This window comes from Pungitius pungitius, chromosome 10 (genome assembly GCF_949316345.1).
Source record: "Pungitius pungitius chromosome 10, fPunPun2.1, whole genome shotgun sequence".
Taxonomy (NCBI): domain Eukaryota; kingdom Metazoa; phylum Chordata; class Actinopteri; order Perciformes; family Gasterosteidae; genus Pungitius; species Pungitius pungitius.
In genome coordinates, this window is record NC_084909.1 from 7,645,643 (window position 1) to 7,672,905 (window position 27,263).

A 27,263-nucleotide genomic window follows, 5' to 3' on the forward strand; every position below is an offset into this window, starting at 1 on the left:
AGCACCAACGAAACTGACCGGCAATGCGACCGCAGCGAGGCACCCGAGACGACGCGGGTTTCACGCGCTGTCTGCATACCAACAGTTACCCGGCTACAAGAGGAAACAATTAAAGCAAAATGTTTCTTGTAATGCCGAGTGAATGAAGCCACCGAAAGCCACACAGATCCATGCCGCACTCCCTTCTGCCCTGCAGACATCCATCCAGATGCCGAATGCCCAAATAAAGGAGGTTTTTAAGGTCTCTTACCTGCTACAGAGTTGGGCCTCGGCATCATGAGGGAAGAAGACATCTGTGACGAGTACGGAAAGGGGCCCTCGGGGGAGTAACCTTGAGGCTGCGGTTCCCCCGCGGATGCGCCGGACTGCTGCTGCTGCTGCTGGTCGGTCCTGGACGGGGTGTCGGCCGGTGCTGCGGCGGCGCTGTTGGAGTCTTCTTCGGCAACGGGAGAGCAGGTGTCGGCCCGCGCACTCTGTGCCAGGCCATGGCGCCCGCTGGCTCTCAGGCTGCCATCCTTACTCCACTCCAGGCTGGAGCCGCTGCGGTCATCGTTCTCAGAGGAGCTGGTGACGGTGGCTGCGGGGGGGGGGGGGGGGAAGATAAAACCGAGAGGGAATTAGAGTGAGTGAGCGAGGTAAGATGCTCTTTGTGTGCGGTGAACATTTATCTGCCTTCATCTCTAATGAGACACCGAGCTGTAAGGGAACTTTTGACTTTGAATAAGTCACTGCTTTTTCTCATTGCCCTTATCAACGCAGTTAACCACCTGACTTTACTGACTCTCGCACTAATTTAGACTGGAAACGCATGAAAGCATCAAGAGCCCAGAATCTTAAAAACGCTTTTAGTTCTCTCCACTGATCATCAGTTGAAAGATCCTATATGTCATGAACGGCACCTGGATGCTGCACTTTGAAACAAAATTCTACCCTTAGTATATAAAAAAATATATAAAAGTGGTGTTTGAAACTGCCCTCAGTATTTTGATGTTAAGACAGGTGTTTTGCGAACATGAAAACAAATCCTTTAATCCTCCCCCTCAGGCCAACCCAGGAATCTAATACAATCCTAAAAGATGAGTGGGTGGCCAAAGCTTCACGAGCTGCAGCTGGATGCAGAAACATCAGCCGGGTCAGAGGACAGGAACGGACTGTCCAGCTGGCAGATTTTGCATAACACGCTCCTAATCTGGATTTGATAATGTTGCAGCACGTTACATCATTACCAATATTAACATAACACATTCACCGTGTGTTTTTTTTTGTATTACCTGGGCGAATACCAAGTCATCAGTGACAGCAGTTGGTCTTAGTCCTGCTCCGAGCATGGCCTCAAATGGGAAACATTGTGGGAGTGTATTTGTAATGCAATGCCTCTCCAGTCTAGTGAAAGCTCTTCCCACTACATGTCATTAGTCTCTCGTTCACACATACTGTACATTCACACACGGATGGCAATGGCTGCCATGCAAAGTGCCACCTGCACATACAACTGCCCGCTATGCCTCAGCCGCGCGTTAGCATTCGGCACAGCGAAGGAGCGACTACAGGGACTGTTTACTCTTTGAACCTTAAGCCCTGACAAAGAATAGCATTTTATGTACTCATTCAAAAGTATGGTCAGCTATGACTGGCACTTAGTATGTTTTTACCATATTAAGGGCCAGCTCTTGCTACAGGGCTGTCTAAAGTATTCCTCCAGGCACCAAGTCGTCTGGGAGCCATTTTATAAATGTTAAGACATTACCAAATCTCCCAAATCCACTAAGGAGCTTTTAACGGCAGCACAAAGCAAAATTAATGTGCTTTTGAAATGAGTCAAAGTCAAACTTGAAAGAAAGGGGAGCATTTATCACTGGTTGGAATCTGACTTATGGAGGCGGCATAGCTTAGTTCTCTTCCATGTCTGCAACGTTTTATTAGGGCAGGTGGGTGGGATGTCGTAGACCGTCACACAGAGTCGTTCTTTCACGAAGTCCATTGTTATTTGACACCAGTAAAGGAGCTTTATGACGAGATGGACCATGCTGGGTGTCACCGTGTCGACAATCCATGCTGGAATACACTATATCACAGCTTCCGTGGATTATTTAACAGCTAGCTAAGGCATCGCTCTGGGCAGACAGAAATGCTGAGTCATTTGTTATGTTTGTCTGTACTAACAAACTATCGTGACAATGATAAAAAACAAATAAGTATAAAAAAAGCAATAAATCTGACATATTCTAGCTAGTTCATTCAAGAACAATACTTCTGCTCAATGCCTTTAGAAACTCAACCGGGGACAACTGCAGGATCATTTAGCTACAGTATCCTTTAGAATTCCCAGTGCAAATATTAATTTTAAGAATGCATAAACCAGGTCGTATTCCCATCAGCTTGTGTAAATCCCCAGATGTCTTGCAGGGCTATTACTAGAGATATAATACAGCGTCAAACTGTGGCAACTGTCTCCTCAATGCTCTCTCATACAGGAACAGCTCTATTCAAACTCAATAACTGACGCATGCGGGTTTAATACAACCTGACACAAATGGTATTCAGTGACACAAAGAATCCAATGGGTTTTAACTAGATGATGAATGAGTGACACGAGACAGGGGGAGACAATGTGCACATGAGGTTCTCCTATTGAATAGAAGAGCTTTGTTGGAAATATAGTAGTATAGAGTGTGTGCAGAGAAAGCTGCAGGATTGAGTCATCACCTGCATTCCTAACATGGTTACCGACTGGTTTGGCAAATAAATTAAACAGCAGGTCTGTTTGAAGCTGGTTGTTTGACAGACTTTCTCTGTTGCCTTTCAGATACTAATGCCTGTTGAATTCACTTCTTTTACATACAAACGAGGTCCAACATTAACGGATCACCAGCTCTGGCCTACGAGAGGGAGCCCATCGAGTGTTCTTGTTCACAAAAGTTGTGTCACTCTCAAAAAGGCTTTGTGCAAACTATATACTTGAGACCTGGCAAAGAACGGGTGTCAGATGCATCGCTGCCTCATAAAACAATTGTAAAGCTGACTGAAAGGAGCTCTGTATGGAAGCAAAGTGAACAGTGGACAAACAGGGACTTGCATGCACTAACATGCATGCATGCACAAAGATAACTTACAAGCTCTGATTACAACCCACACAGAGGAAGTGTAATTCGAGGACATTAATCTACTATATCTGTACACATTAAATCATCATTTCCTGCCATATTAATCCTTAGAATGTTGTATAGACAATTATGCTCTCATGTTGTTTTCATTCATGTTTGCTAGATTGCACATTACATCAATCCACACATGGGTAGTAGTTGGTTATTTCTCACCAATAATCCCGCTGTCTTTGCTCTCGAGTGTGGAGCTGGGGCTGGTGATGGTCCCACAGGGGCTGGATCGGCTGAGAGGGGGGCGACCGGCCGTGCTGTTGAGTGTTGAACATGGGCTGTCAGTGCAGGGGGACGTGGTGCTGCTGGTCAGTGTAGAGCAGGGGCTGATACCCTGGCTAATCACAGAACACTGAGTGGAGGGAGGAAAGCGGGGAAAAAAGGGTTAAGGTACACCAAGAGTATGCTCTACCGATCAAATATGTCAACAAGGTTTGAAGACAGCCCAATATTTTTCCAACCTTATTTGGACGAAGAATTGAGACAACCGCAAGAACGAGTTCATCCGAGTTCATTGCCTATTCACCGGGGATCGTGTAAAAGAAATCCCTCAAAAATAAATGACATTTCACATTTGAGCATGACCGACATGCCAAAAGGACACAAGCGCTGTAAGTGGAGCCAGGCTTGAAAATTACACACGCATATGTCTGAAGGCACCAAAATAGGCCTGCAGAGGAATTCACAAGGGACCAAGTATCTACTTTGTTGTGACACAATAGATACCTTTCTCATGCGAGCCCCCAAGTCCGTCTCACAACCAAACAGCAGCCGACTCGTTGTTGGAGCCAACTGACAACCGTAGAAATCCAAATTAAAGATGGTTTGTCCTCATCTTTTTTCAACAGTATTCTGATACGCACAACATTGTGCAGCTCAAGAATCGTCTTAGTTCACATTAAGAAGAGGCCAAGCCTTGAAGTTCCAAAATACACTACTCTAAACACATAAAATTCAAGTAAGATAATAGCAACTAATACACGGCCAGGTTTTCACCAAATCATTCTTGCGTCCTAATAAAACTCCAGGGCACATATTTTGTTGTCTGCGAGGCTTTCACCCACAGATGACTTCTCCAGCCCCACTTATTACCAGACTGTGCATTACCAACAACAAACTGCTCCAATTAAAACCTCAGCCAACCAGCACAAACCATTTCTAACATTGAACTCAAACATCCCTAACCAGTTTGAATATACTTTAATCAACTGCAACAATTTTTGATGATGGCGTAACTGGAACAATTATAGTACTTGCTGTTCATGGAGTGATTATAAAATACTTAAATAAAACAATAGAAATATGTGTCCTTCTTAAAACCTTACTGCAGTTCTTCTGCTGCAAAAAGTCTATTGTTTCTCAACCTGACTGATGAGCCAGTTTGAAAAAGAATGGAGTTGAATCTAATGTCTCATTCGACATGTATTGAGTCCCTTTTCATGTTTGTGAAGTGGCACGCTGAGTGAATACACGCAGCAGGATAGGAGAGATGCCACATGGCCTAAGGCATCATTAACAACTTGTGGAATGCCAATATTAACGAGGTAACATTTCCTGTTGCTGAGTCCAACCCGTTTTCCTTTTCTTTCTTTTTTTTTGCGACAGAATGCCAGCATCATTTGCACAGCAATTTCCAGCCCGGAGCTTCACCCAAAGCTTCACCGGGCGAATCACAGCGGGGACCAAACAGCAAACTGACATTTAATAATTTATCGTTTGGCGGAACTCAAAACAAGCCCGCTGGGTTCGAGGCCTGTTGTAAAACGGCAGAAAGGAGGCAAAGACAATTGCTGGCAGATGACAATAAAGCCCCCCCCCCCGATCCCCACCTCCCCCCAGCCGGGCTCTGACAACAAACACCTCCGAGCGCGCCGGAGGAACCGTCCCTGCATCTCAACTAGCGAATACGATTCACCAAATAAATTGTGAGTTTTCTTAGGGTTGCCGGTTCAGCGTCGACACGTGTCGGGAGACAGGAGATAAATGAAGGGAGCGTTTGCGCGCCGGGCTGCGCTCCTCTCGCGGGCGGGCGGGCGGGGCTTAATTAGTAGAACCGACAACAAACTGAGGCTCAGACCGAACACAACTCTATTTCTGGAGCGGGACTCGGCCACTCTCTCGCGCACACGAGAGCCCCCCCTGGAGTAGCACTCAAGTTACCGAGAGGCTCGCACGCCACACCGGAGGGGGGAATAAAACCCACGTGCAGTGGAATTTAAATATTAAATATTGGTTACTTTCTTAAGACACCTCCATCACCTCAAACAAAGCAGTTTGACAGTTACCGTTGTTTGTTGTGGCCAAAAAATGACTCCCGGGGGTGCCTTCTAAATCCCCATCCAAAGGTAATGCATAGTGGGGGTAAAAATATATAAATCCGTTCTTCTATTACTCTGTCACAACTCCCTCCTCCCCTCATCTCTCTCTCTCTCTCTCTCTCGCTCTGTGCGCTGCAGCAGGGGCGACAGCTGCTGCTGAGACAGGCAGTGAGTTGGTAGGGGAGGGAGAAAATTAAATACCTTCTTTTCAATCTTGTCGTCCATAGGTATGCGTGCCGTACCCGGGATCCCTTCTCCTAGTAAAAAGCCCAGCCTTGTCATCAGTTCCTGAGTGGCGGGGGAGGAGGAGCTTGGTTGTTTCTCTGCTTGCAGCTCTAGAAAAGAGAGAGGGAGAGAGAGAGGGGGGGGGGAGGAGGGGGAGAAGAAATGCTCAACGTTAGCGGGCAGATTCCCTCTCTCCACCGGATGGCCCACACAGGGCCACTCTGCCTGCCCTGCCCTCCTCGGCTCAGCTCGGAAATGCCGTGCTGCACTCTCCAGCTGCTGCTGATGTGGTGCGGACTCAAAGAAGGGGGAGGAAAGAAGAGCAACGGAGGCAGAGAAAGAGAGAGGGACAGAGGGAGTGCGGTGGGGGCTTGCATGGCTTGAGTATGTACACGTGTGTGTGTGTGTGTGTGTGTGTGTGAAAAGACATGTGAATGTCCAGCATTGTTAAGAAAGCAGGAACTGTATGTATGTGTGTGTGTGTGTGTGTGTGTGTGTGTGTGTGTGTGTGTGTGTGTGTGTGTGTGCGTGTGTGTGTGTGTTCTGCTTCAAGTGACGAATCCAGGCCTTTCTGGTTGTTTACAGCTCTCACTCATAGAGACTCTGAATATCAATGAGTGGACGAAGGCTTTCTCCAAACCCGCCTGCAGGTCAAACTCTAGAGGCACAGTATTTACTTGGACAGCAATTTCAAGGTTGACATGCCATCAACAAGGCAGTTTATTTTTTATTTATAAACTTGATTTTTTTTTGCATTTATCAGAAATGTCACGAAAAAAAGAAAAATAAGCAACTTTGCAGCACAGCATAATATTTCATTCTATATAAGTCAAATGTGGGTGGGGCAAAGTGATTGAGGACGAGTCACAACATTCCCATAGGGAAAACAGACTGACCAACACACACACACACACACACACACACACACACACAGAGACACAGAGAGACACAGAGAGAGAGAGAGAGAGAGAGACACAGATGTCCGAGGTACAAAAGCTTATTATACAGCGCTCTGTCAGCACCTTTTCCTGCTCTCTCCTTCATTTTCTCCTTTACCCTCTTTCTTCCACAGTTATTAATAATGTTGGCAGTCAATCTGATAAATAAACAACTTCAATCCAATGTCCCCCCCCCCCCCCCCCCCCCGCCCAATGTACTGCCAAGCCCCAATGAAGTCAAAATCAAGCCACTCTACTCCCACGTACACACATCTTTATCTTACACGGTCATCTTAATCAATATTTGCAGAGATATAATTCATGGATTTTTTCGTGCCCTTTCACATTCAAATCAACAGAGCGCCACATTCACTTTTGTGTTGTGCTACATTCCAGCTTATGTACCAATTAGCATGAAAATATGAATGGTCCTTATTCACAGCTCCTAGAAGCCAGTTACAATTATACCAAATATTCAAAACATCTCAAACTCCCCCTGGTGGGTGGCTGATAGTGTAGGAAGTGGGTGATTTAATATGGTAGTTTTTTTTATGCGTGGCGATCAAACTTAAAGCATCAATACCACAGTTGATGCCGCTCATAACCTTACATCGAGGATGGTTTAACAGGTGTCATCTAGGGCAGTGATTCTCAACTGGTGGGTGGGTCGCGGACCCGTTTTTAATTAATAATACATTTTTCCTTGTCGTCCATGTTTTCAGCAGCGTGTGCCACGTTGGGTCAAACCATTCTGATATGGGGGAGACATTGGGTTTTTAGGATAATTAAACATCCTGAATATAAAATATAAAATTCAGCTTATGATCTTGATTTTTAATAAATTTGAGAAGTTGAGAATGTTCCTCGATTTGGTTCACTGCTTGTCATTAAGGGGTGATGGTGGGTCCCAGAGCCAGACCAGTTGAGAACCACTGATCTAGAGGCTCAATGCAAACTGTTCACGTTACTGAGATATGCAGTAACACAGAAGCTGGGACGTGGGGTCTTTGGTAAGAAACTACTTTTTAGGAGAAAAAAAATCCATATTTTCAAGTTAACAGTCAACTGTCAATGAATACATTACAGAAACAGTTTTGATATTGGACCATTCGGAGGGTTTCTGTGGAAGTCAAATGCTCAAATGCACTGTGAAATATTCCTAAATCCGTTTTCTCATTCAAATTCTGCTGTCTGTTTATATCTGGAATTTCGGTAAGCCGTAATTTGGTACAGTCACTGCTGTCCTCGTAGAATTTCGGGGTTGCCTCAATTAGATTTTGTGATATTGCATTTATTGGAGCTGCCTGGTTCAGTTCTTTTTATTTGTATATAATTGCATATATTTCCTAGCTGAAGTCTGGACCTAAGATGAGAATGAGTAACTCTTCACATAGACGCAGTCCTTGGAATAATGCAATTCATGCCCTAACCTAGTAGAAGTCTGCAGTGTAATTAAGATATTAAACCACAATAAGATGGAGTTTTAATGTTTCTTCTCTGTCAGCTGTTATGAAGTAAAGTAACACACAACAGGGCCCCTCTAAATTATATATGACACACAGTAGGAAATCTGTTCACTTTAGCATGACTGTGCTGCCACTGGTCAGAGGAAGCTACATGGCAACAATGACAAAGTATCTTTACCAGCATGGTAAGGACTCTATGCAACACTGTCTTTCCTGATAGGAGCTTTTATTAATGAGATCAGTTTACACTAGGGCTGCCCCCTCGAAAACAATCAGATAGTAATTCTGGTCCTGGTTGCTTAATATGTCGATAATCGATGCGTTGTTTGTTCGAATGCTCTATTATGCTGGATGACCTATGTGCACATATCTGATTAACTGAAAATCAAAAACCTGGGCGTGATTTTTTTGTGGACTACAATTTCCTTTGATTGATTGGACGCCCCAATTTGAAAAATGATTGCCGTTAAGCATTATCGAAAATGCCTGCAGAATTTAATTGAGAAAAGCCGATCGCACACGGGGCGAACCTCTGCTGTGTTTTAGTGTAGTTCAACGTGGGGAGCAACGGCAGCACAAACACAATACAACACAATTCTACTGCAGCTTTCTGTAGTTAGTCAAGTACAATCCATTTCAAACAGTTATCCTATTAGTAGAATACGGTAAGGAAAGTATAAACTACGCCAGGCAATTTATTAAAGCCCTCTGTGAATAGCTTCTCCAGAAAATGTCTTAGACAAGATACTTGTATAGTGATGTCAGACAAGCACATAACTCAGAGCGGAGGTTTTCCATATTCATGTTAACCTCACTGGGTCGCACCGTTCTGATGTCGGTATATATATTTCGTGTTGGCGCGGTTGCATCACCTCTCAGAAACACGCCTCGGATTCGGAGAAACTGAAAAACGGCACAAGCCCAAAGGAAGCGTAGCCGTGATCCAATAAGCCTAAAGCGGTTTTTGGGTGTAGTCCTGAGTGATAAAACTAAAACTAACTGGATGCTACACTCGCATCCCCTTTTCTCCAGTGCAAAGCGCAGTAAGAAAAGATCATACATAGAAAATCTTTTCTTGCTCGTGTAAATGCTCGAGAGGAGCCCTTTAAGAACAATGGAGGCCTGAATGCGGCAGACAAGAAACATTTTATAGATTTAGGGTTACTGCATTATAATGCACAAATCTTTACAAGTTACCGTAGGAGTTCAACATTGCACAGCGTGCACAAATATTAACAAATGTAAAGAAGCAAAGCAAACTGTGTCTTTAAAGAAAAGTATTTTCCTGGTTGTGAAAGTAAGCATTTAATGCTGTTGCGCTGAAGCACAACAGTGTGTCGTTATGTCGTTATGATTCAATAAATAGCAAATCCAATTTAAATTCCACTGCATGTAACAGTGACAGAGTAGTAAGATCCATCACAAAATTAAACTATGGTGATTGCCGGTTACGTGTAATTGAATTTGAATTACACAACAACACGTAGCAAGCTTCATCCACTTTTAGTGAACGCATACAGACGGTGGGAACAGCTCGCGCACCTTAAACAACAAACATTTATGGCTACTGTGCACTAGCACACAATAGCAGGTGTTTTTATTGAGACAGTAAAGACGTGGCCAAAAAACGCAAACACGGTGCATACGTGAAGCCCGGAAAAAATGTTGTGTTCCCACCTTCGACTTGACGATGAGGAAAAGTATAGAAGGAGAAAAATAGACATGTGGAATAATTTTAAAAGCTGTAGCTCATATACTATAACGTAATAGCATGTAGGAACGAATCCAACCTCTGTATCTGTAATTATTATAAACTTTATTTCTATTCCTAGAAGCTGCTCATAACAAGATGAATACCATCTGACTGCCTTCTCCGTAGTTGGTTAAGGGTTTTACACCAAATCTCCTCCGCTGCTGTACGGATCCAGGGACACTGGCTACTTTCTGGCTGATGGCTATTTTTTGGTTGCGGTTCAAAACGGGTCAAACCTTAAGTCACCGGCCCTGTTGTCTAACCTCTTCGGCCACTCCAGCTCCATACGTTGGTCTGAATACATCAAAAGCTTCAAGCTATTGATTAGCAAATGGCATTGCAGGTGAAAGAGTAACCCCTGCAGGGGACGGGACAGCACACAGGAGTGTCGTAAGGGCTACATTGGGATAAATAAATAAAATGCAATTGAACTGCGTTACTGTTGATTGACTTGTCCCACTATCACTTTCACTGATATACATACGGTATGTGCTGTTTACTAGTTAGCTTAACAAGCCATTCTCTCCCCAAGGATTTTCTATAAAAAAAATTAAAAAAAGAGTATGTTTTGTTTTGGGCATTAATGGCTTTAAAATGCCTTTGTGTTATGTTATAAATATAGTAAATATAAAATGAAATATAGTTTTAAAAAAAGGTGCAATGTGTAAGATAAGGCAATCATTTTAGTTTTAAAAGCATTAAGAAAAAAAGCACAAACTAATGTGTGAAGAGTTTATGGTGGGGATGTTACTGCAAAATGAAAAATGTATCGTGTTGCAGTGATGTGTATGAAATGTGAAATGTGGAACAAGTAGCCCTGGCAAGCCTCCAAAGTGATTCACTGGAGAGACACAACATAAATCGAAACCACATGTCAATATCACAAGATACCATTGTTATTTGGCTGTATGGGTGGTAAAATGCCCCCCCCACACCCCCCACCCCCCACCCCCTCGCTCCCCCTATTGCTTTAGAGCATGGGCAACAATGGGCAACGGACTCCCAATCTAAATAATTGGACACAAATTCTGTCCAGTGTCCCTGGATTGCAACACATTTTGTGTGCGTATCCCACAGTGACACAACCTCGTTCACGAACATCCACATTCAATTCTCATTTGTCAAGCACGCCGAAAAATGGTTCGTGACAAATTTAACCTTGTGATTTCCGTCGAGTATTTGTGCAGACATTCGGTGTGTTGCATAGCGAGGACTAAATGGTCTTCGGCTCACTTGATGGATAACCATAAAAACACAAAACAGTGTTACAAAGAAAATACAAACTAAAAGGCTGTTTTGAGAGTGGGACCGTGACCCTTAGTGAACCTAAAAGATTTCTACCATGTGGATGACTTGATGAGAGAGAACTAGTCCCTGGTTGAGTCTCACGGCCCACCTGTAATGAAACAGCATCGCTGTCCTAATGTTTCTCATGAACTGCTCTTACCTTCAGCAACCCAGTTTATAATTGCTTCCATTCCAAAAGACTTTTACTGAGACCATTACTTAATGACTAAATTAAATCGTGGATGTCACCGGGCACATATTTATGAATCCATTAAACACTTCAAGATGGAAATCTACATTTCTGTGGTAGACGTGATAAAACTGGGTGGCTGGGCAGCGGCAACCTTATCACTATAACATAAGGTGAAATGCCGTGATGTGCGGGGAAGGAAGTTATAAAGTTAAATGACTACCTGATAAAAAATGAGCCCGTATTTGATTAGTCTGTATCTTACACTAACCAGGAGTTATGGGGGAAACAATGTAGCTGGAACCACTTGCTGTTATTCCAGTAACCGTACAGAAAATGAAGGCAAAAGAAAACAACGTCATTATGTGCTGCCTGAGGAAGTTTATGAGCAGGTGTGAAATAGCAGCCGCGCGGTGCAGGCATAAGAGAGGCAGGGTGGGAAGAGGAGGAGCGGGCAGAGGATGGAGCAGCAGGGGAAGCCTGTAAACGGATGGACTCCGCAGACCTCTTTTGGCTCTCTCCCTGCCGCCAATAAGATCCAGCCGGTCCTCATTAGAGGCTGGAGTTTCATTACCACAACTGCGCAGCCTGGTTAATGAACCCCTCGATGAGAACATATATATCCTGCTTCCCGGTCTGAGCGCCGAGGCACGAGGTGACGTGCCCCCACCCTCCCGAACCCCGCTTATTGCAAATGCCGTGAAATGTCTTTGCTGCAAGCACGGATGGAGTGTCCAACGAGTTGCGGCACAAAAGTTACAATGCGGATGAAAAGAAAACTGTTCTCCTTTTAAAACAAGGTTCGGAATGAGGGGATGGTAATCCAAATTCGACTGACATCTCTGCTCGATGCTCGCTGTGACTCCTGTGGCTCTAACGGTGCACACAGATGGCATTTCCTCAACAATCTGACGAGCAGAGCGAACGCTTCCCCATGAAGCGGTTCACTCCTGGGGTGGCGGACAGGCTGTGGTGTGAGGATCCTCAAGAGAAATGCAGATTAATGAAGCTCCATCATTAAATAACAAAACAGACAAGCAACATATAAAGTCGGCCTCTAGCAGCTGATTGAAAAGAAAAATCCTTAATGAACCCGTTACGCCATGGAAATTCACTGTTACAGCCCAAGAAGAAATCACGGGCCATTCATCAATGCTTCCCCCTTGTCACTGCTTGCCGAAATATCATGATAAATTCTAGAAACTAGTAACAATGGGTCTTGATTATACGATTGGACTTGAATACTTACAAATGGTTCAAAATGAAGCCATTTTGAGAAGTTGCTATATAATGAATCCACAATTGGGAGCGTTTCTGTGGCCTCTTAGCAGCTCCAGCAGCGCTGGAAACTAACAGTGTTTACATGTGACTCATCCCACACACTGTCCATCTTTAAATAAATACATTTACATTATTCCTTTAGGAAAAAAAAAAAAATTTAGGATATAGTTACATTACCACAAGGAGGGCAAATGCAATTCAATTGAGAAGTAAAACTAATGCCACAGTAAGATGTTTTCAATTCAAGAAATCAGGGCCCGACTCATGTTACTGAGGTAGGTATTCAGCGCGCGAGGAAACAGGTGCTACGTGTCGGTGCAGTGGTCCTGTGCTAAGGGCGGATGTGCTGCAAGAGAGAAACACAGTTGTGTCAAAGGGCGGGACATGCCGTTCAGGCTTGATTGACAGGGACAGAGCTCTTAGACCACAGCTGAAACCATTTTGACAGGCGACTGTTGACCGCCTTTTGCAAATGCACTCACGCGCCGACGCACTCATGTATATAATCAAACATAAACGCGGTCGGGGGCACGCCATGGAAATACGCATTGAGTTCAGCTCACACTAGACAGGAAATTGTATCTTTCCTCAAAAGAGCTACGTGAGATGACACAGGTCTCAGAGCCGTCTTCATGCATCCAAGAGTTGCATCCTTCTGCAGACAAGAACAAACAAGAACATCACATTACCTAAGAGCTCCCTTCGCATTGGGTCAAAGTCGCACACGGTGCTCATGCAGCACAATTTCCAACTCATTCCCCTGCTCAGAATCTTCGGGGGCTGTTTTCGACAGTCCTTGCTGACGCTGACCTTGTTATAAAAGCTCCAATGTCAAAAAAACTTATTTTTCCTGGCTCAGCAGTGCGCAAAATAAAGCCTCCACTGTCAACCATCTCTGAAGTGGGGTGAACTACACGGGCTGAAAGATGCTCTCCTCGCGGAGGAAGGAACAGCGTCAGTAACAGGCCGACACTACATCCAACTACGGGCTGCAACCTCGTATAACATGACAGTTCTGGTATGTATGAACGCGCGTGTGGGGTTAGGGTTAAAACGCCTTTGCAGCTGTTGATGAGGCCTCATCAACATTTAGCTACCATAGTCTACACAGCCCCCAATTAGTTTGGTAATGCCTGCGATGTTCCAGCAAGTAAATCTCTTGTTCTTGGGTTTGGGGAAGAAGGAGGTAGAGGGTAGTTTCTCCTGTCTTAGCTACCTACATTCACTGTCTAGTAGACTGGACAGGACTGGTAGCAACAACAAGGAGCTGTGTTACTCTAAAAAAAAAAAAGAGGTTGGGTATTTATTTCATTCTGTGAGAGCTAAGTCAATATTTGAGAGCATGTACGGGTCACTTGCAAAGCTACAAAATAAACCCAAACGCCGTTAAGAACTTCAGCTTCGCAAAGAGAGACCTCGACTTTTGTTGTTGTTCCAAGAAGGCAACGAGGAATACAAATGAACTGTGTGCAACCATCCACCAGACTGCCAGAACAGTTCTTATTTTCCAGGAGCAGACCGGCTCATTTTGTGAGACTAAAGCGGTTTGATAGTTCACTATATTTCCTGTTGTGTTCTATGCAGGGTTTAGTCATGAGTTTGTAAGACTTGTTTTATTGCTTTTATTGCTTTCATGTGCTTAGTCTACATGCACAAAATGCCTCAGGTCTGCAGAGGTGAGGAGGAGAACAAACTTCAAAAAAAAAAAAAAAAAAAAAAAAATGACAAGCCCAAGTGCAGCGATGCTCCCCACGTCCTTCTATTCAGAATCCCCAAAACCAGGGCCCTCGACACCTCAACAAACGTCAGCGGACCCACGGAGCCGGACCACCGGCTGTCTTGAGATAACATTTATCTGCCGTCGGCTATCTGCCGGCAGCCCTCTCTGAGCTCGAGCACCGCCCGGTGCCAGCTGAATGTCAGACACACCCTCGTGCCGCGGTATGTCGCGGTCAGCGGGGATCGCGCCGCGCCGGGTTGCTACCGTCTGCGTATGCAGGGCCATGTGCAGCACGAGGGCAACGCTTTCCAGAGTTGCCCCTCTGCTAAAGATAACGCATCCTATGACCCCGCTTAAGCAAACAGGAGGAATTTGTAGCCCGCCGCGCTCCGCTGGAAACCCCGAAAGAGGGCACCGAGTGGAACGTTGACCCCACACGCCCAAATAAGAGGACAGAAGAACATTAAAGGCTCACCTAGCGGAAACGTGGAGAGACACTCACACACACATGAGTGTGTGTGTGTGTGTGTGTGCACAGCTACTGGGAAGAGTGAGGTCTTGTCCTCGCCACATTCCCGTGTGGAAAAATGCAGCGCTCCGGTCAGACAATGTGTCCCCCCCGCACGGAGGAAAACTGACTCCTCTGTAATCTAAACACACACTTTAAAATAAACACGGCACTATTGTGTGTTTGTACAAGAGGCGACATGAAGGAACGCTGCTCACAGACCACTTGTGCAGGATCCGATTCTACCCCTAAATTACAGAGACCTAACCCTGACCCCGTGGACACAACGCGGACATTCAACGCAACGCACACTGCTACGAAGAGGGCAAAGTTTGAGGGCAGAGTTGTGCATTCCTGCCGACAACATGTACATTACTCCTTCTTAAGCCAAAGCAAGTGTCCAAACGCCTCCGAAAATGCAACCACACACACACACACACACACATGCCCAAGAAGGAAAAGATATTATGGGAACTCACCGTTGTGTGAAGACTCCTTGTTATCGGCCACGTTCCTCAGTGCTGAAACGATGGCATCAGACGGAACACGAGGACTCTCCACATATTTGGGCTTCCTGATTGGACCTGAGAGCACAGACCGGAGGTACAGGGAGAATGAGAGAGAGAGAGAGAGAGAGAGAGAGAGAGAGAGAGAGAGAGACAGAGAGCGAGAGATTCTTGCTGGATTAACGTGTTTCAGAAGGGGCTGGAGAGGAGAGGTGGTGTCTTCGTTGGACAGGCTTGGCTACACTTTGAAGCTCACATACACTCATCCCCCCCCCCCCCCCTTCTCTCTCTCTCTCTCTCTGTGTGTGTCTCTCTGACAGCTCCCTGCGCTGGTCGTTCTTAAAGCCCAGAATATTGGCTGCTTTGCAATCAGAATTAGAATCAGAATCAAATTTGACATGGAATCTCCCCGGAATTCAGGAATGTGAAATACAGTATGAAACCACAACAATTAGCCTCTGAGGGAACTTTGAAGATGAGTAGTTAAACACACATGTACTGATTGGCAAAACAGACAAAGACAGGCGGTCCCTGGACACATGCCGTGTTATTTCTGCAAAGAAGAAGAAGAAGAAGAAGCAGCGTGTCCTGCTGTTCATCAGATGATGTCAGTTCTCTGAGGGACCGTCTTCAGCGAAGAGTTGGAGTTAGCACGCTGCTCTGTTTCTCTCCGCTCCCACCAGGACAGAATTAGACAATCCCCCAGAGTCCGCACAGAATGCTGGCCCACTGTGCCGAACTTAACACAAACCCCTGCGATGCAGCTCCTCTTACTACACTTACACTTCCCATTGAACTCGCCCTAAACAGACAGAAGATGAGTTTGCAGTAAAGATCAACTGATAATTGTTTGTTCATGCAGGAGGACTCTAGACTAAATACTACAGTATAAGCCATGAGACAAAAATCTACGAGTCATCCTCTTCTGCCCCTCAGTTTCTGCTGTAATTTTTTTTTTCCCGAGTCCGGACACAAACAGCAAAAGTTTGACTGCAGAAAAAACAATCCAACAACACACGGTGTGATTGCATAATATAGATCCATAAATTCAAATAGCAACAGCCCCCACCCCCCACCTCCTTGAGCCACTCCTCCACACTACCCCGACCTTGACCTATTGTAACCCGATCCAAACCTCCTCCTCCTCCATGTATTAGATGGCCGAATGTATAACCACAAGCAAAACATAAAGACAAAATGAAAGAGCAGAGATAACTATCTCCTAATACCACATTTGATAACATGTCCCTCCCACAGAAGAAAAAACAATCCTCCAAGTCAGATGAAACAATTTCTTAAACCGCAGTCGCGATCTTGGCCACAGATACTAAAAGTGGAGGTGTGGGAGGGTGAGTGGGGGAGGGGGGGGAGGGTGTGTCAGAGCAGCAGCCACGTGAGGAGAAATCATGTGGAAGTGTCATTGCAACAAACCAAGCATGGGAGCTAAAGTCGCCCTGATGCACAGTGCCATCTATGGATATGCAACTTGAAATGCATAGTGTGGAACGGTGCTCCTTTGTACCCCGTCTCCTCCTGCCAAAGTCATGATATAATGCCAGTAAAAGAAGTCTTTCATTCCTTGTTTGTATATTGTGTTATATTCTTATTTAGCATTATCAATGGTTATTGATCAAAAATCTCATGGTGCCGATATTTTGTGAAAGCGATGCTGGCAGCCCTGCGATATCGATGCAATATAAATATTGAAGTATTCCGTCTAAAAAAATAGAGATGTTAGACTTCCCCCCACGTCGCCCAGCCCTGGTACATAGAGGAGAACAGAGGAGTCGACAAAAGCAACCCAAGAGCAGCCTGTTATTCAGCAGACAAAGAAAACCTTCCATTCATCTGTGGATAGTCAGGCAAGACCCATTACCCAGCAGTCACACGGCTCCAATTAGAGCGGAACTACAGGGACAGAGAGGGCTGTGTGTGGGACACACTCCGCTCAGGTAAATATCCATCTGGACCAGAAGCACGACGCCAAATGTGTATTCCGTTGAGTGCATTTCATTTAAAAACAGGCCGCATGGCTTGAGTAAGTGAAACCAAAGGCTTGGATTCAGAGTGGGTTTACTCAAAAGTGAGAGGGAGGGACACGGGGTGCACTCATGGAATAACAGACGCTGGCTATCAAGGGTCATTTTATTGTGATGATGGGGGGGGGGGGGGGGGTCCTTCGGCGAGGTTCAGATGTGTCCGAGCATCAGCACATGAATGACAAAGCACACAGGTTTGGTTTTTCCGTTCAAAAATCTAATCTCCAGATTTAACAGGGGGCCATTACCGCTCTGCCCTTCTAGATGGAAGCACCGTCGAATAAGCAATTGCGGTTTATAACAGGCACGAAAAGGTCAAGGGGATGGAGGTGTCGTATGTATGATCCTTCAAGGACGCTGATAGAGGCAGCACGGAGACATTTCTTACTTTTATCCCAGTTTGGAACGTATAAACAGATTGTTTATCCGTTCACATGCACTTTAATTAGGGGAAGCAGCACGACGAGGTGAGATGAGGCCAAGAAAGAGACGGGCTTGGCCACGGGTAGATAACACCACAACAAATAACAGCATAGAAAATGCCATGTCATTGTTTTTTAAATGTACCGATGTTAAATATGCTCACTAAAGACGTACTGTATGTAATAACCTCCAAGAGACGACATACGAGGTTCACATTATCAGTCAATGAAATGCAGAAAACATTTTCAGCCTGCAGGAATGGTCCCAAAGCTGATAATTAAGCAGTGAAAAAGGTCAACTACTTGTCTTCAATGTACAGAAAATGAGTCTTGGCAACTGTACACGGTAAAGCCACACAAAAAGAAGCGAGCCCACAGAGGCAATGGGAGGAGAACAAAGTGTCTCCCTGGGGTGCAGCAGCTGGTGAGCTCTGACTGCGGAGGACTCTTTGCTCACCAGCGCTCACTGGGAGATCCAGCAACCCATCGCTCAGCGGGCACGTGCACACGCCCAAACGTGCACACGCCCAACCGTGGAATAAACCTACGGCCGGCGCACAATGTCCAGTCAACGGCCATGAAAGAGTGGACTGTTGGCGGCTATAGAGAAGTGATCAAGGAGTTTTCCCAGCATTCTTTGCGATGGACTCTTGACTTCTTCCCGTTTGCACTCCTCAAAAGAGAGAGTGTGCGCTCTTTGTGCGGCGAAGGGAACGGCGGCCGCCTCACAACGGCCTTCTTTATGCTTCAGAAATGTCATTCTTCAAGTGGAGAGTGAAAAATAATGTCTTGGATGAGACTGCCGCCGTTAGTGCTGGGCGCCAAACTCTTATTTATGGAGATCCGGAAACCCGCTTTGTCTCGTTCAAACCTGTGCCCGTTCTCTAATCTTTTCCACATCGTAGTTGCAAAAACGGCTGAGAACTTAAGAAGCCGTCAAAGTCGTGATGCCTCGTTAATTTAAATGCAAAGGCTACTTTTTGATTCACTTCCTATTCACAGCCTGACACGATGCCATCACACTCCCCGGGTCGTTGCAACGTCTGCACGGGGCAACAAAGAGGCTTTTAATCTCTCTTTTTTTTTTAAACAGCAAATAGTCATGACTAATCTCACACATGCTGTTTCACGAGCTGGTATGAATTATGTATTAAATCTCCACTGTGCACATTGGTCATTCTATGTGTGTGTGGGTATATACATTTATGTACATATATACTTATCATACAGCGGCCACTACAGACTCACTGAGGAAGCTACGTTGGTCTCTTTGGCAGCAGGTGACTTGGGACTCCGCCGCGGATGAAAAAGGGGTATTGCGCTGTGATAAAGAGCCAAAGCTGGAGTGTAGCGAAGTGAAGAAGTGGATAAAACTTTTCACGGGTTGCTCATCAGAGGAACCTTTCAAAGGGTTTCTCCTTTGCGGCATTATATATATATATATATATATATATATATATATATATATATATATATATATATATATATATTATATATACATATATATATATATATATATACATATATACATATATTAAACTCATGTAGAACCAGATGCGGAATGCTGATGCAGGTTATTGAAAATATGACATATTTAAATGATGAGGTGACGTGTCGTGAGCGTTAACCCCTCCTCGCCAAAATTAAACGGAAATGAATGATGACGGTATTTAATGAAGACTAAAGGAACACAGTGAAATGACAGCGGCTCAGCCACCACTCATGTCTAGCATTCAGTGTGACTGTGTGTGTGTGTGTGGAGTGGGGGGGGGAGGGGGTCTGAGATCAGCAGCAGACCACTGTGAGGGAAAGCAGACACCTGATCCTCTTTCTTACACACACACACACATATACGTACGTATATAGCAACACACGCGTGTTTATCCTACGAAGTCTTCCCACCCAGAAATAAAAACAAGCTTTTGGTGCGATTCTTTTCCTTCTCCTTTTTTTTGATTGTTTTTTGAACCCGGTTAAATAGCAGGGAGATGACGTGGGAATATTGAACCGCTTCCTCAGCCTCCGAACCAAAAGTTCCCGTCAATGAAGAATCCACCAAACTATTTTGAACCGCAGCCTACCAGAGACAATTTCCCCCCGTGGCCTCGTTCCAGATCTACTAATTAAAATGATACACTGCCCATGACAGGCATGAATTTATATGAATTGCTGTTTTATGATCCCTTGCAGGCAGTCGGGGAAGCCAAGCATGGGGATAACAGATCTGTCATGTCACTAAAGAAAGGTCACACACGCACACACACACACACACTGTACATACAGTGGCAGTGTCCACAACCTCATGCTTGGGGGACGCGGGTTGGTTCCATCACATCTTGTGGTTGTACACGTATGGAGAGGCGAGCATTATCGAAGTGCTCATCCCAAAAGCACTCAGAATGCTCCATCTTTACAGGCAGTGCGGCCTTGAGGACAACGGACGCTTTTCAGGCCCTCAAAGGCCCAGTTACATGCAACAACCAGAGGAGGTCACTGTGTGGATACCCAGGAGCCCGTCAAGAGTCTCAACCCTTTGAAGGAGCGCCATCGACGATACTCTTACCACTTAAGATCCAGGGTCAAGATTTTCAATAGCCGATCTCTGACCTGCACTGGGTTGGATGGCGGGACGGGTCCTTTCGGGCTACATTCTTGTAGTAAATATTCCTTCCCCGGGCCCTTCATGTTGCCTGTAAACTGTTAAGACTATAAAGCCTAGGTGCTGCTCAACACATGTCAGGGTGCAGTGTTTCATGGTTAAGCTCTGGGCTTAGCTGATCAAAGCCGTGGCACTCAACGCCACCAGGCTTTTGTGGCTCAGGCATCCGTCACACTCCTAATTAACTCAACGTTTTCTGTTGTCCCCTGTGAAGTTTGCATGAAGAAAAAAAAAACAACCACTGAGTTTGAGCCTTCTAAACTGCGATAGATTATCCAATGTGTCAGGAAATGAAGCCAAGCCGCAGAATGTGCAAAACCACTTCCCCTCCCTTCATTCAAGGGAAGGAGAACAAATAGATGTGATATAACCAATATATCGTTTTACTTTTCTCTTTCGCCTGACACGCTCAAGGATCAATAGACGCGCATGCATGATTCTGGAACCAATATTTCCAGCTTCTCTACCAATTATCAAAATGAACTTCCTGACAACGAATGAGAAGAACATCTGCACAACTGCATTGAATTGACTGGCGCTCATTCCAGAGGAGAATCCCTCTCTGAATCGAGAGAAGTAGGTCGCCTCAGTGGGGAAGAGAAAAAGCGGCATCATGACCTGTGCCGTTTTCGTCGCAGAGCCGAGACATTTCCTTCAGTATGTGTTTATTAACTGGAGGTGTGAACTCTCCCCCGACCGGTTTTCACAGATACCTGTGAGGAAAGCGGAGGAGGGCCGACGAAACATCCCCCGACCCGCTCTCCCCTTGTTGGTCCTCCGCGTCATTCTATATGGCCGGTCCCCCCCCCCCCCCCCTTGATCCATCCCAAGTGGGAATATGCCTTTAATGAGTGTTCCCCTTCCCCCGTGTCGTTTTGACCTTCATGAAACCTCGTGTCGTTTTCCCTCTTCTCTCTTTCTTCTCTCGCTACCTCTTGTCCCTCCTGTCTTGTCTGTAAATGTACATTTCATCAACACCGTTGGTGGGTTCAAAAGAGTCATCAGAAATCCTGTGTCACCTGAAGCAGTTGGATTGATCTTTTTCAGCTTGAGTGGGGGCTGGTCGGGAAAATCAAATTCTACTTTGGTTATTACAAACTGCCCTTTTTCTCTTTTTTATAAACTAGGAATTAAGCGTGATGGCTCCTTTTGCTCCGAACATTTGCACATTTTTGCAGTCCAGTTTTAGGTTTTTAATTCTGTGATGAAAACTGCGTAATTGCATTTTAAAATAAGCCCCAAAAGGTAAACAGGGACAACAACTTGAGTTGAGCAGCCAACAGGAAACTGGAAAAAAAGAGTGAGGATTAAAGCCCACTACCGGCCCCTTCCCATCTACCCATCTTTACACTAAACAGAGCAAAGCTGTAACCACTCTAAACAAAGGGCTAGATAGCCCACAGATGAGTGCCACATGTGAGTGGGGCCACACTGACCACTTAAAAAGATTTCTCTCCTCTTTGCCAAGTCTCCAGAAAACAAAGACTCAGGTTGGGACAAGTTCAGCTACAAAGGTATCCCCTGCTTTGAACCCCCGTCTTCCCCCCCCACACACACCCCACACCCAATCCCACAGCTGCTGACAAGCGTGCTCTCAACATGGTGGACTGACAATTGGATGCGGTGTAAACACGCGCCCACTGCATCAGGTGTTCGACTATCCTACGAGAACTACAGAGAATTGGAATACCGGCCTGTTCAGGTCCACACTCGTAGTGCTGTGCGGTACAGGAAACAAGAATCACATCCAACATCAAAAGGTCCCAAATCCACAACCCCGTACCTGGTGACCTCTTGCTGGGACGTAACGGCATCATGTAGGACTGTCGCGGAAGGAGCGGCGAGGATGGAAGCGACATGGACACGCCCTTGGTCAGGCTCAATCTGAAGACGTCCTCCGGGACACGAGGCGCCCCGCTGCCGGGCCCCTGGAGGAGGGCGCTCCCCTCGGGGGGGGGCCTCCGTTGGGCGCTGTGGCTGTGGACATCACCTGCTGAGGAGACACAAAGATTTAGCCTCGTCGTATGAGACCAACTGATACTTGGCTGTATGCAGGTGTGCATTGAGCTTAAGCAGTTAAAACACAATATTGAAGGCTTATTCTTTTCTCGTTTTGTATTAGTTGTATTATTGTTTGCTCAGCGGACTTTTTAATCTGCGGATACTAAAGTGCTATTGTGGTACAATGTTGTTAAAAGTATTTGATCAACAGTGGAATGTTGGTAGTCCGAGGCCCAAAAAAAAAACTTCCAAAGGACAATTATAGCCAAAAGATTGATTTGTTTTCCCCCGAGACCAGAACTCGCGAATGCTTTTTGTTTCGGTAAATAAGAACGCCCTCGCTGACCTTGAAACTGACCCAATTAAAACAATGCCCCGAACCATTGACTTTTACTACCACCCTGAGACTGAACACCAGGAATGTAAAACTATTTGGGGTTTTTTTTTTTCTGGGAAAGCAACAGGGTTCTGATAGGATGCCCTTTTTGAGTATTTGTTTTGACGTGTCTCAGCATACAGGAGAGTGGTCTCTGGCTCAAAGTCCCTCTAACGATGTGAACAGAACGGAAACTTTTCCACATGCATCTAGTCTCCGTCCAGAGAAGCTGTCGATGCCCTGAGCTCTTTGTTTGCCGTCACTGTAGCTGTCCTGTTTGCAAACATTTCTACATCGGCTCAAGTGGACCTCACTTGGACCACAACAGGCATGACGGATAGATAGATAGGTCACGTTTGTTTTCAGACCCAGGGTCATGGGCCAGTGAGCATTTCTCATGGGGGTGGGGGGGGGGGGGGGCACATGAGGAGGACATCCAGCTAGTGGAGTAAATAAGCCTGCGTCATTGATCAAGTTAAGATAACATCTAATCCACTCATCACACTGGTTGGTTATTCTCGTCTGGGGACCAGAATGTGTCTGATTCAATGAATTCACTCATTCAGAGGAAGGTGTCGTTCATCTTTCAATTCTCCCTCTGCAAGAACACAGCAGAATGTTGATTGATCAATAAGCGGAAACTGTCCATCTGTTGCCATTACAGTGAGCAGAAAGGGACAATCAAAGAAAAAAGTTGGTGACATTGTAGTTAAGGAATTATCCAGTTTGTGTAGTTTTTGGAGACAAATTTTGTCATGATAAAGTTTTTAAAGAGAGCATATTTTTTATAGATAAATAGTTCCTAAAGTGTTTCTAAAGCATGTGAAGTCCACCATATGTGAAGCTCAAATTGCATCTCATAGAAGTTTTTATCAACCCAATATTAACACCATAACAACAGTTCCTCCCCTTGTTGACCAACCTCTCAAAAACACAATAATAATTCATTTAATTTACTCAATAACAAATCCACATTTTATGGGGCCTCCCATCTGAATGAAAAGGGGGGATTAGGGGAAAATGAATACTTGTGTTTTTCCCCATGTTAAAAACAGTGTGATGATACTCTCAAAGAATCCCAAACAGAAAAAAAAATGTAAAATCCATTTGTACATAAAGCGAGAACATTTCTCTCATGGCCCCCTTTCTGGACACCATCTCCTGTGTTCTTTCAGCGCGGATATAGACGTCAACCTTGAATCTATCAATAAGGATTCTCTCCATGTTTCTCATTTTCTGTCTATTGAGGTACTTCTTCTCGTCACAGAGACGGCTCTGCACAGTCTCCACACATGACCTCACTCGAGGCTTGCGAATCACTTAACCTGGCTGACGTTTTGCTCGGTGGAGTCCAAGCCCTCGATGGAAAAAAAAAAAAAATCGGGTTCTGCCTTTAACCGAGAACCAAGCCTGGATGGAAAAACCCTCCCAGCTCTTCGGGCCAGCAAACGCCGCAGTCGTCTATTGCTGCGGCAATCAAAGTCGCCAACTCACCATGCCCACAGATTAGCATGTATGAATAATCTACCTCAAAACAACATGTAATACCTAGCTAATAATACGGACCGTACGTCAGCAGGAGACGGCAGAAACAGAACTGAAAATGCGGTGAACCACTGCAATGACAATTAGCTTTCCCGTGGTGCTCGGCAAAGACTCCGGCCCATTAGCTCTGCAGCCCGCCTGCAGCCCGCCTGCAGCCCGCCTGCAGCCCGCCTGCAGCCCACCTGCAGCCCGACGCTTTGTGGGAATCATCAGAGCCTCAACTACAAGAGGCCAACTAGCCACAGCGCCCTGGCTCCCCTCCTCGGGCCGCCGGGGCTAATCACAAACAGAGAGCCGTCTTCTTCCCCCCCCACGCCTCCGCCTCGCCGCGGGGGGACCACAGAGCGCTTCTGTGTTTTAAAGGCCTCCTAAAACAAAGAAGAATGCCAGAGGCAGGAAGCGGAAAGGTTGCGGCGACACCTCCGTGTGCCCCCCCACAGACATGGAAAAACCTGTGAGCGGCCCAGAGGTCACCTCGCCGAGGCCAAGAAACACGCCGTTGCACCGACCCGAGGGGGACCCGCGTTCACATTGAAACAGACACTTTCAAGAGTCCTTGAGGGAAGTGTGTGTGTGTGTGTTGGCCCCGATTTAAGGTTGAAGCTTTGTGAATCTCGTGTGCGATTGGGGGTTGTGTTACTAAATGAATTGATTGGAAAGTACATTTTGAGACATCACGGTGGTCCCAGATTTCAGTAACTGAACCATGAACCCCAACATGGGCCAGGAATCTTAATGGCCTGTTTCTTCGCTCGCTCTTATCATTTCCTGTCATCTCGCCACTCTAACTCCAGAGTAAGCGGCAAAGAATCCCGCCCCCTTCCTCCCCAAAAATTAAAACAATAAAGTCACTATATCATTTAACAACGTAGTACCTGAATGATTTTAAACGACCCTTTGTGTGTTATGGGAAGGTTATTCTTTTTTTAAATCCAGCTACAGGTAAAAAAAAAAATTCTGTGCATTTGACCCGTCTTCATTCTCAAACTAGTAAAAGACCAATGCCTGTGGCAGCAGCATCAGTTTCCCATTTGTGTGCAAAATGACATTTAGAAAGAAAATCACTTGAGATATCCTAATGGAATTGGTTTTATTTGTGATTCTGTGGCGAGCAGGATAACCGGTGCAGTTTGTGAATCACTGTACTTATTTTAAACTACCAGTATCACCAGGCACTGGATAACCGTAAACGCTCACGTGCTGCACACCCGGCCCGGCATGTTGCATGCTGAAGAGATTACGGCAGAGTTGTAATTTTGGTTCCCGCTTCGGAAAACAAGAGGCGCCACATAAAAGCCGGGCGTCCGAGTGCCGGCGAACGGGCTGCAGCGTGTCACGGCGACTGCTCTGCCATCTGACAGACACTTCAACTACAACACGGAGGGACACGGAGGGACGGGAACTCGCCGGTGCTATTTCAGTTACTTTCCTAAAACCCTGGTTGGGGCAAGGCCTGCAATTACAGCCCCTGCTGTGGTCAAGGAACTCAGCCCTTTCTAATTATACGGTGCTGGCCCGAGATGATGTAAAAATGATTACAGTCCCTCGTATGATCTTTGGTCCTCATCAAAGTGGAGGGCCAGAGCCCATGAGGACATGCCCGAGCCATGATAAACGGTTCAATATTATTTCGAGACGATTTAGTCTCAATTTAGTAGAATAAACATTAAAGAACATATCAATTCTTTGAACAGGTCAACGTGAGTCAATCTTTAACGCTTATTCCATCCAATGTTCCATCTCACTGGCTCCTACATCTGCAGCAATGTCACCGAGATGGAAACTCTGTGCTTTGAATTAAAACGACGTAAGAGGGGAGACGCAAATCCCTAACTGCCTCAAGGAGCTGCACTTTTTTATTCAAAAACACGTCTGCACGCCGATAACAATCCTCAGTTCTGAGCTCTGGGGCATGGACTCTTTTAAGGCCGTGAATCGGGACGGCGTCCTCAGCCTCTCAAGTAACACCGTGCAATGGAATGTGATCTGTCACTCCTTGCATAGGGAATGTGAACAGCCCCCCCCCTCCCGAAAGACACGGACCCGCTCCATTGTCCAACACAGGCCTGAACTGTCTGATAAAATAGTCTAACGTTTGGTACACCGTGTGGGTGTAAGGGACAGAAAAAGACAGAAAAAGAAGAGCAAAGGGCGGAGAGAAGTCACGTTACAGCGCCGTGGTGTTGCGGCCGCACGTTCATGAGCGAAACCCGCCAAGTTGGCACCTAACTGCTCCCGTGTGACCCCGAGGCCTCCACACAAAAACACAGAGGGTCTTGAGTGTTGATTGACACTCGAGGACCCCTGAAAGCCCCAACAGGATCGTTTGGTCCGTGCGGTCTCTGAAATAATCCCCTCTTGCTCTCTCTGTGCCGGGATTTTCTAGTTTCCAGTGATGCTGTCACGGATTGACGAGAAAACGATCCCGGACTTTAGGAACACAACTTGCTCCTGTGTTTACCGATGTTTATGTGTATTGAAATACTTTGTAGTGACACATAGTTTGGACTCCATACAGCTGGGTTCACGGACTCCGAAAGCCGAAGACCACTTCTGCTTGGGTAAAATAGGATTTTGTCGAGTTGTAGACTCTTTGCTCTGACTGAATTGTTATGTATCTGCTGTTAATGAGGGGAAAGAGAGAGAGAGAAAGAGAGAGAGAGAGAAAGGGGGAGAGAGAGAGAGAGACACAAGCCGGTTGGCCGTGTGGTTTTTGAGGAGTACGATTCCAAACCACAAGACGTAATGTAAAGTCTCACGAATCCTGATATGCCAAAGACAAAATGATGGAATTCACAGAGGGGGAGCAGTCGGGTTTCTGCTAGTTCGACTGCTTATACATCTAATGCAAACTCACAGTGACAACTACGTTCA

The 27,263-nt window shown here is 45.7% G+C and overlaps 1 protein-coding gene across 4 annotated transcripts in view; it reads right to left on the reverse strand.

Moving 5' to 3' along the window:
• tanc1b (tetratricopeptide repeat, ankyrin repeat and coiled-coil containing 1b) overlaps window positions 1-27,263 on the reverse strand; it is an 83,742-nt gene that overhangs the window by 30,240 nt on the left and 26,239 nt on the right. For 3 of the 4 annotated variants that reach the window (XM_037489147.2, XM_037489146.2, XM_037489149.2), the window contains exons 3-7: window positions 22,251-22,460; window positions 15,321-15,425; window positions 5,675-5,808; window positions 3,318-3,507; window positions 251-577 (exon numbers count right to left, since the gene is read on the reverse strand). In XM_037489147.2, the coding sequence (XP_037345044.2) occupies window positions 251-577; window positions 3,318-3,507; window positions 5,675-5,808; window positions 15,321-15,425; window positions 22,251-22,460 (966 nt within the window). The remainder of the gene's footprint in view (window positions 1-250; window positions 578-3,317; window positions 3,508-5,674; window positions 5,809-15,320; window positions 15,426-22,250; window positions 22,461-27,263) is intronic. The other variant, XM_037489148.2, reaches the window with a different exon arrangement.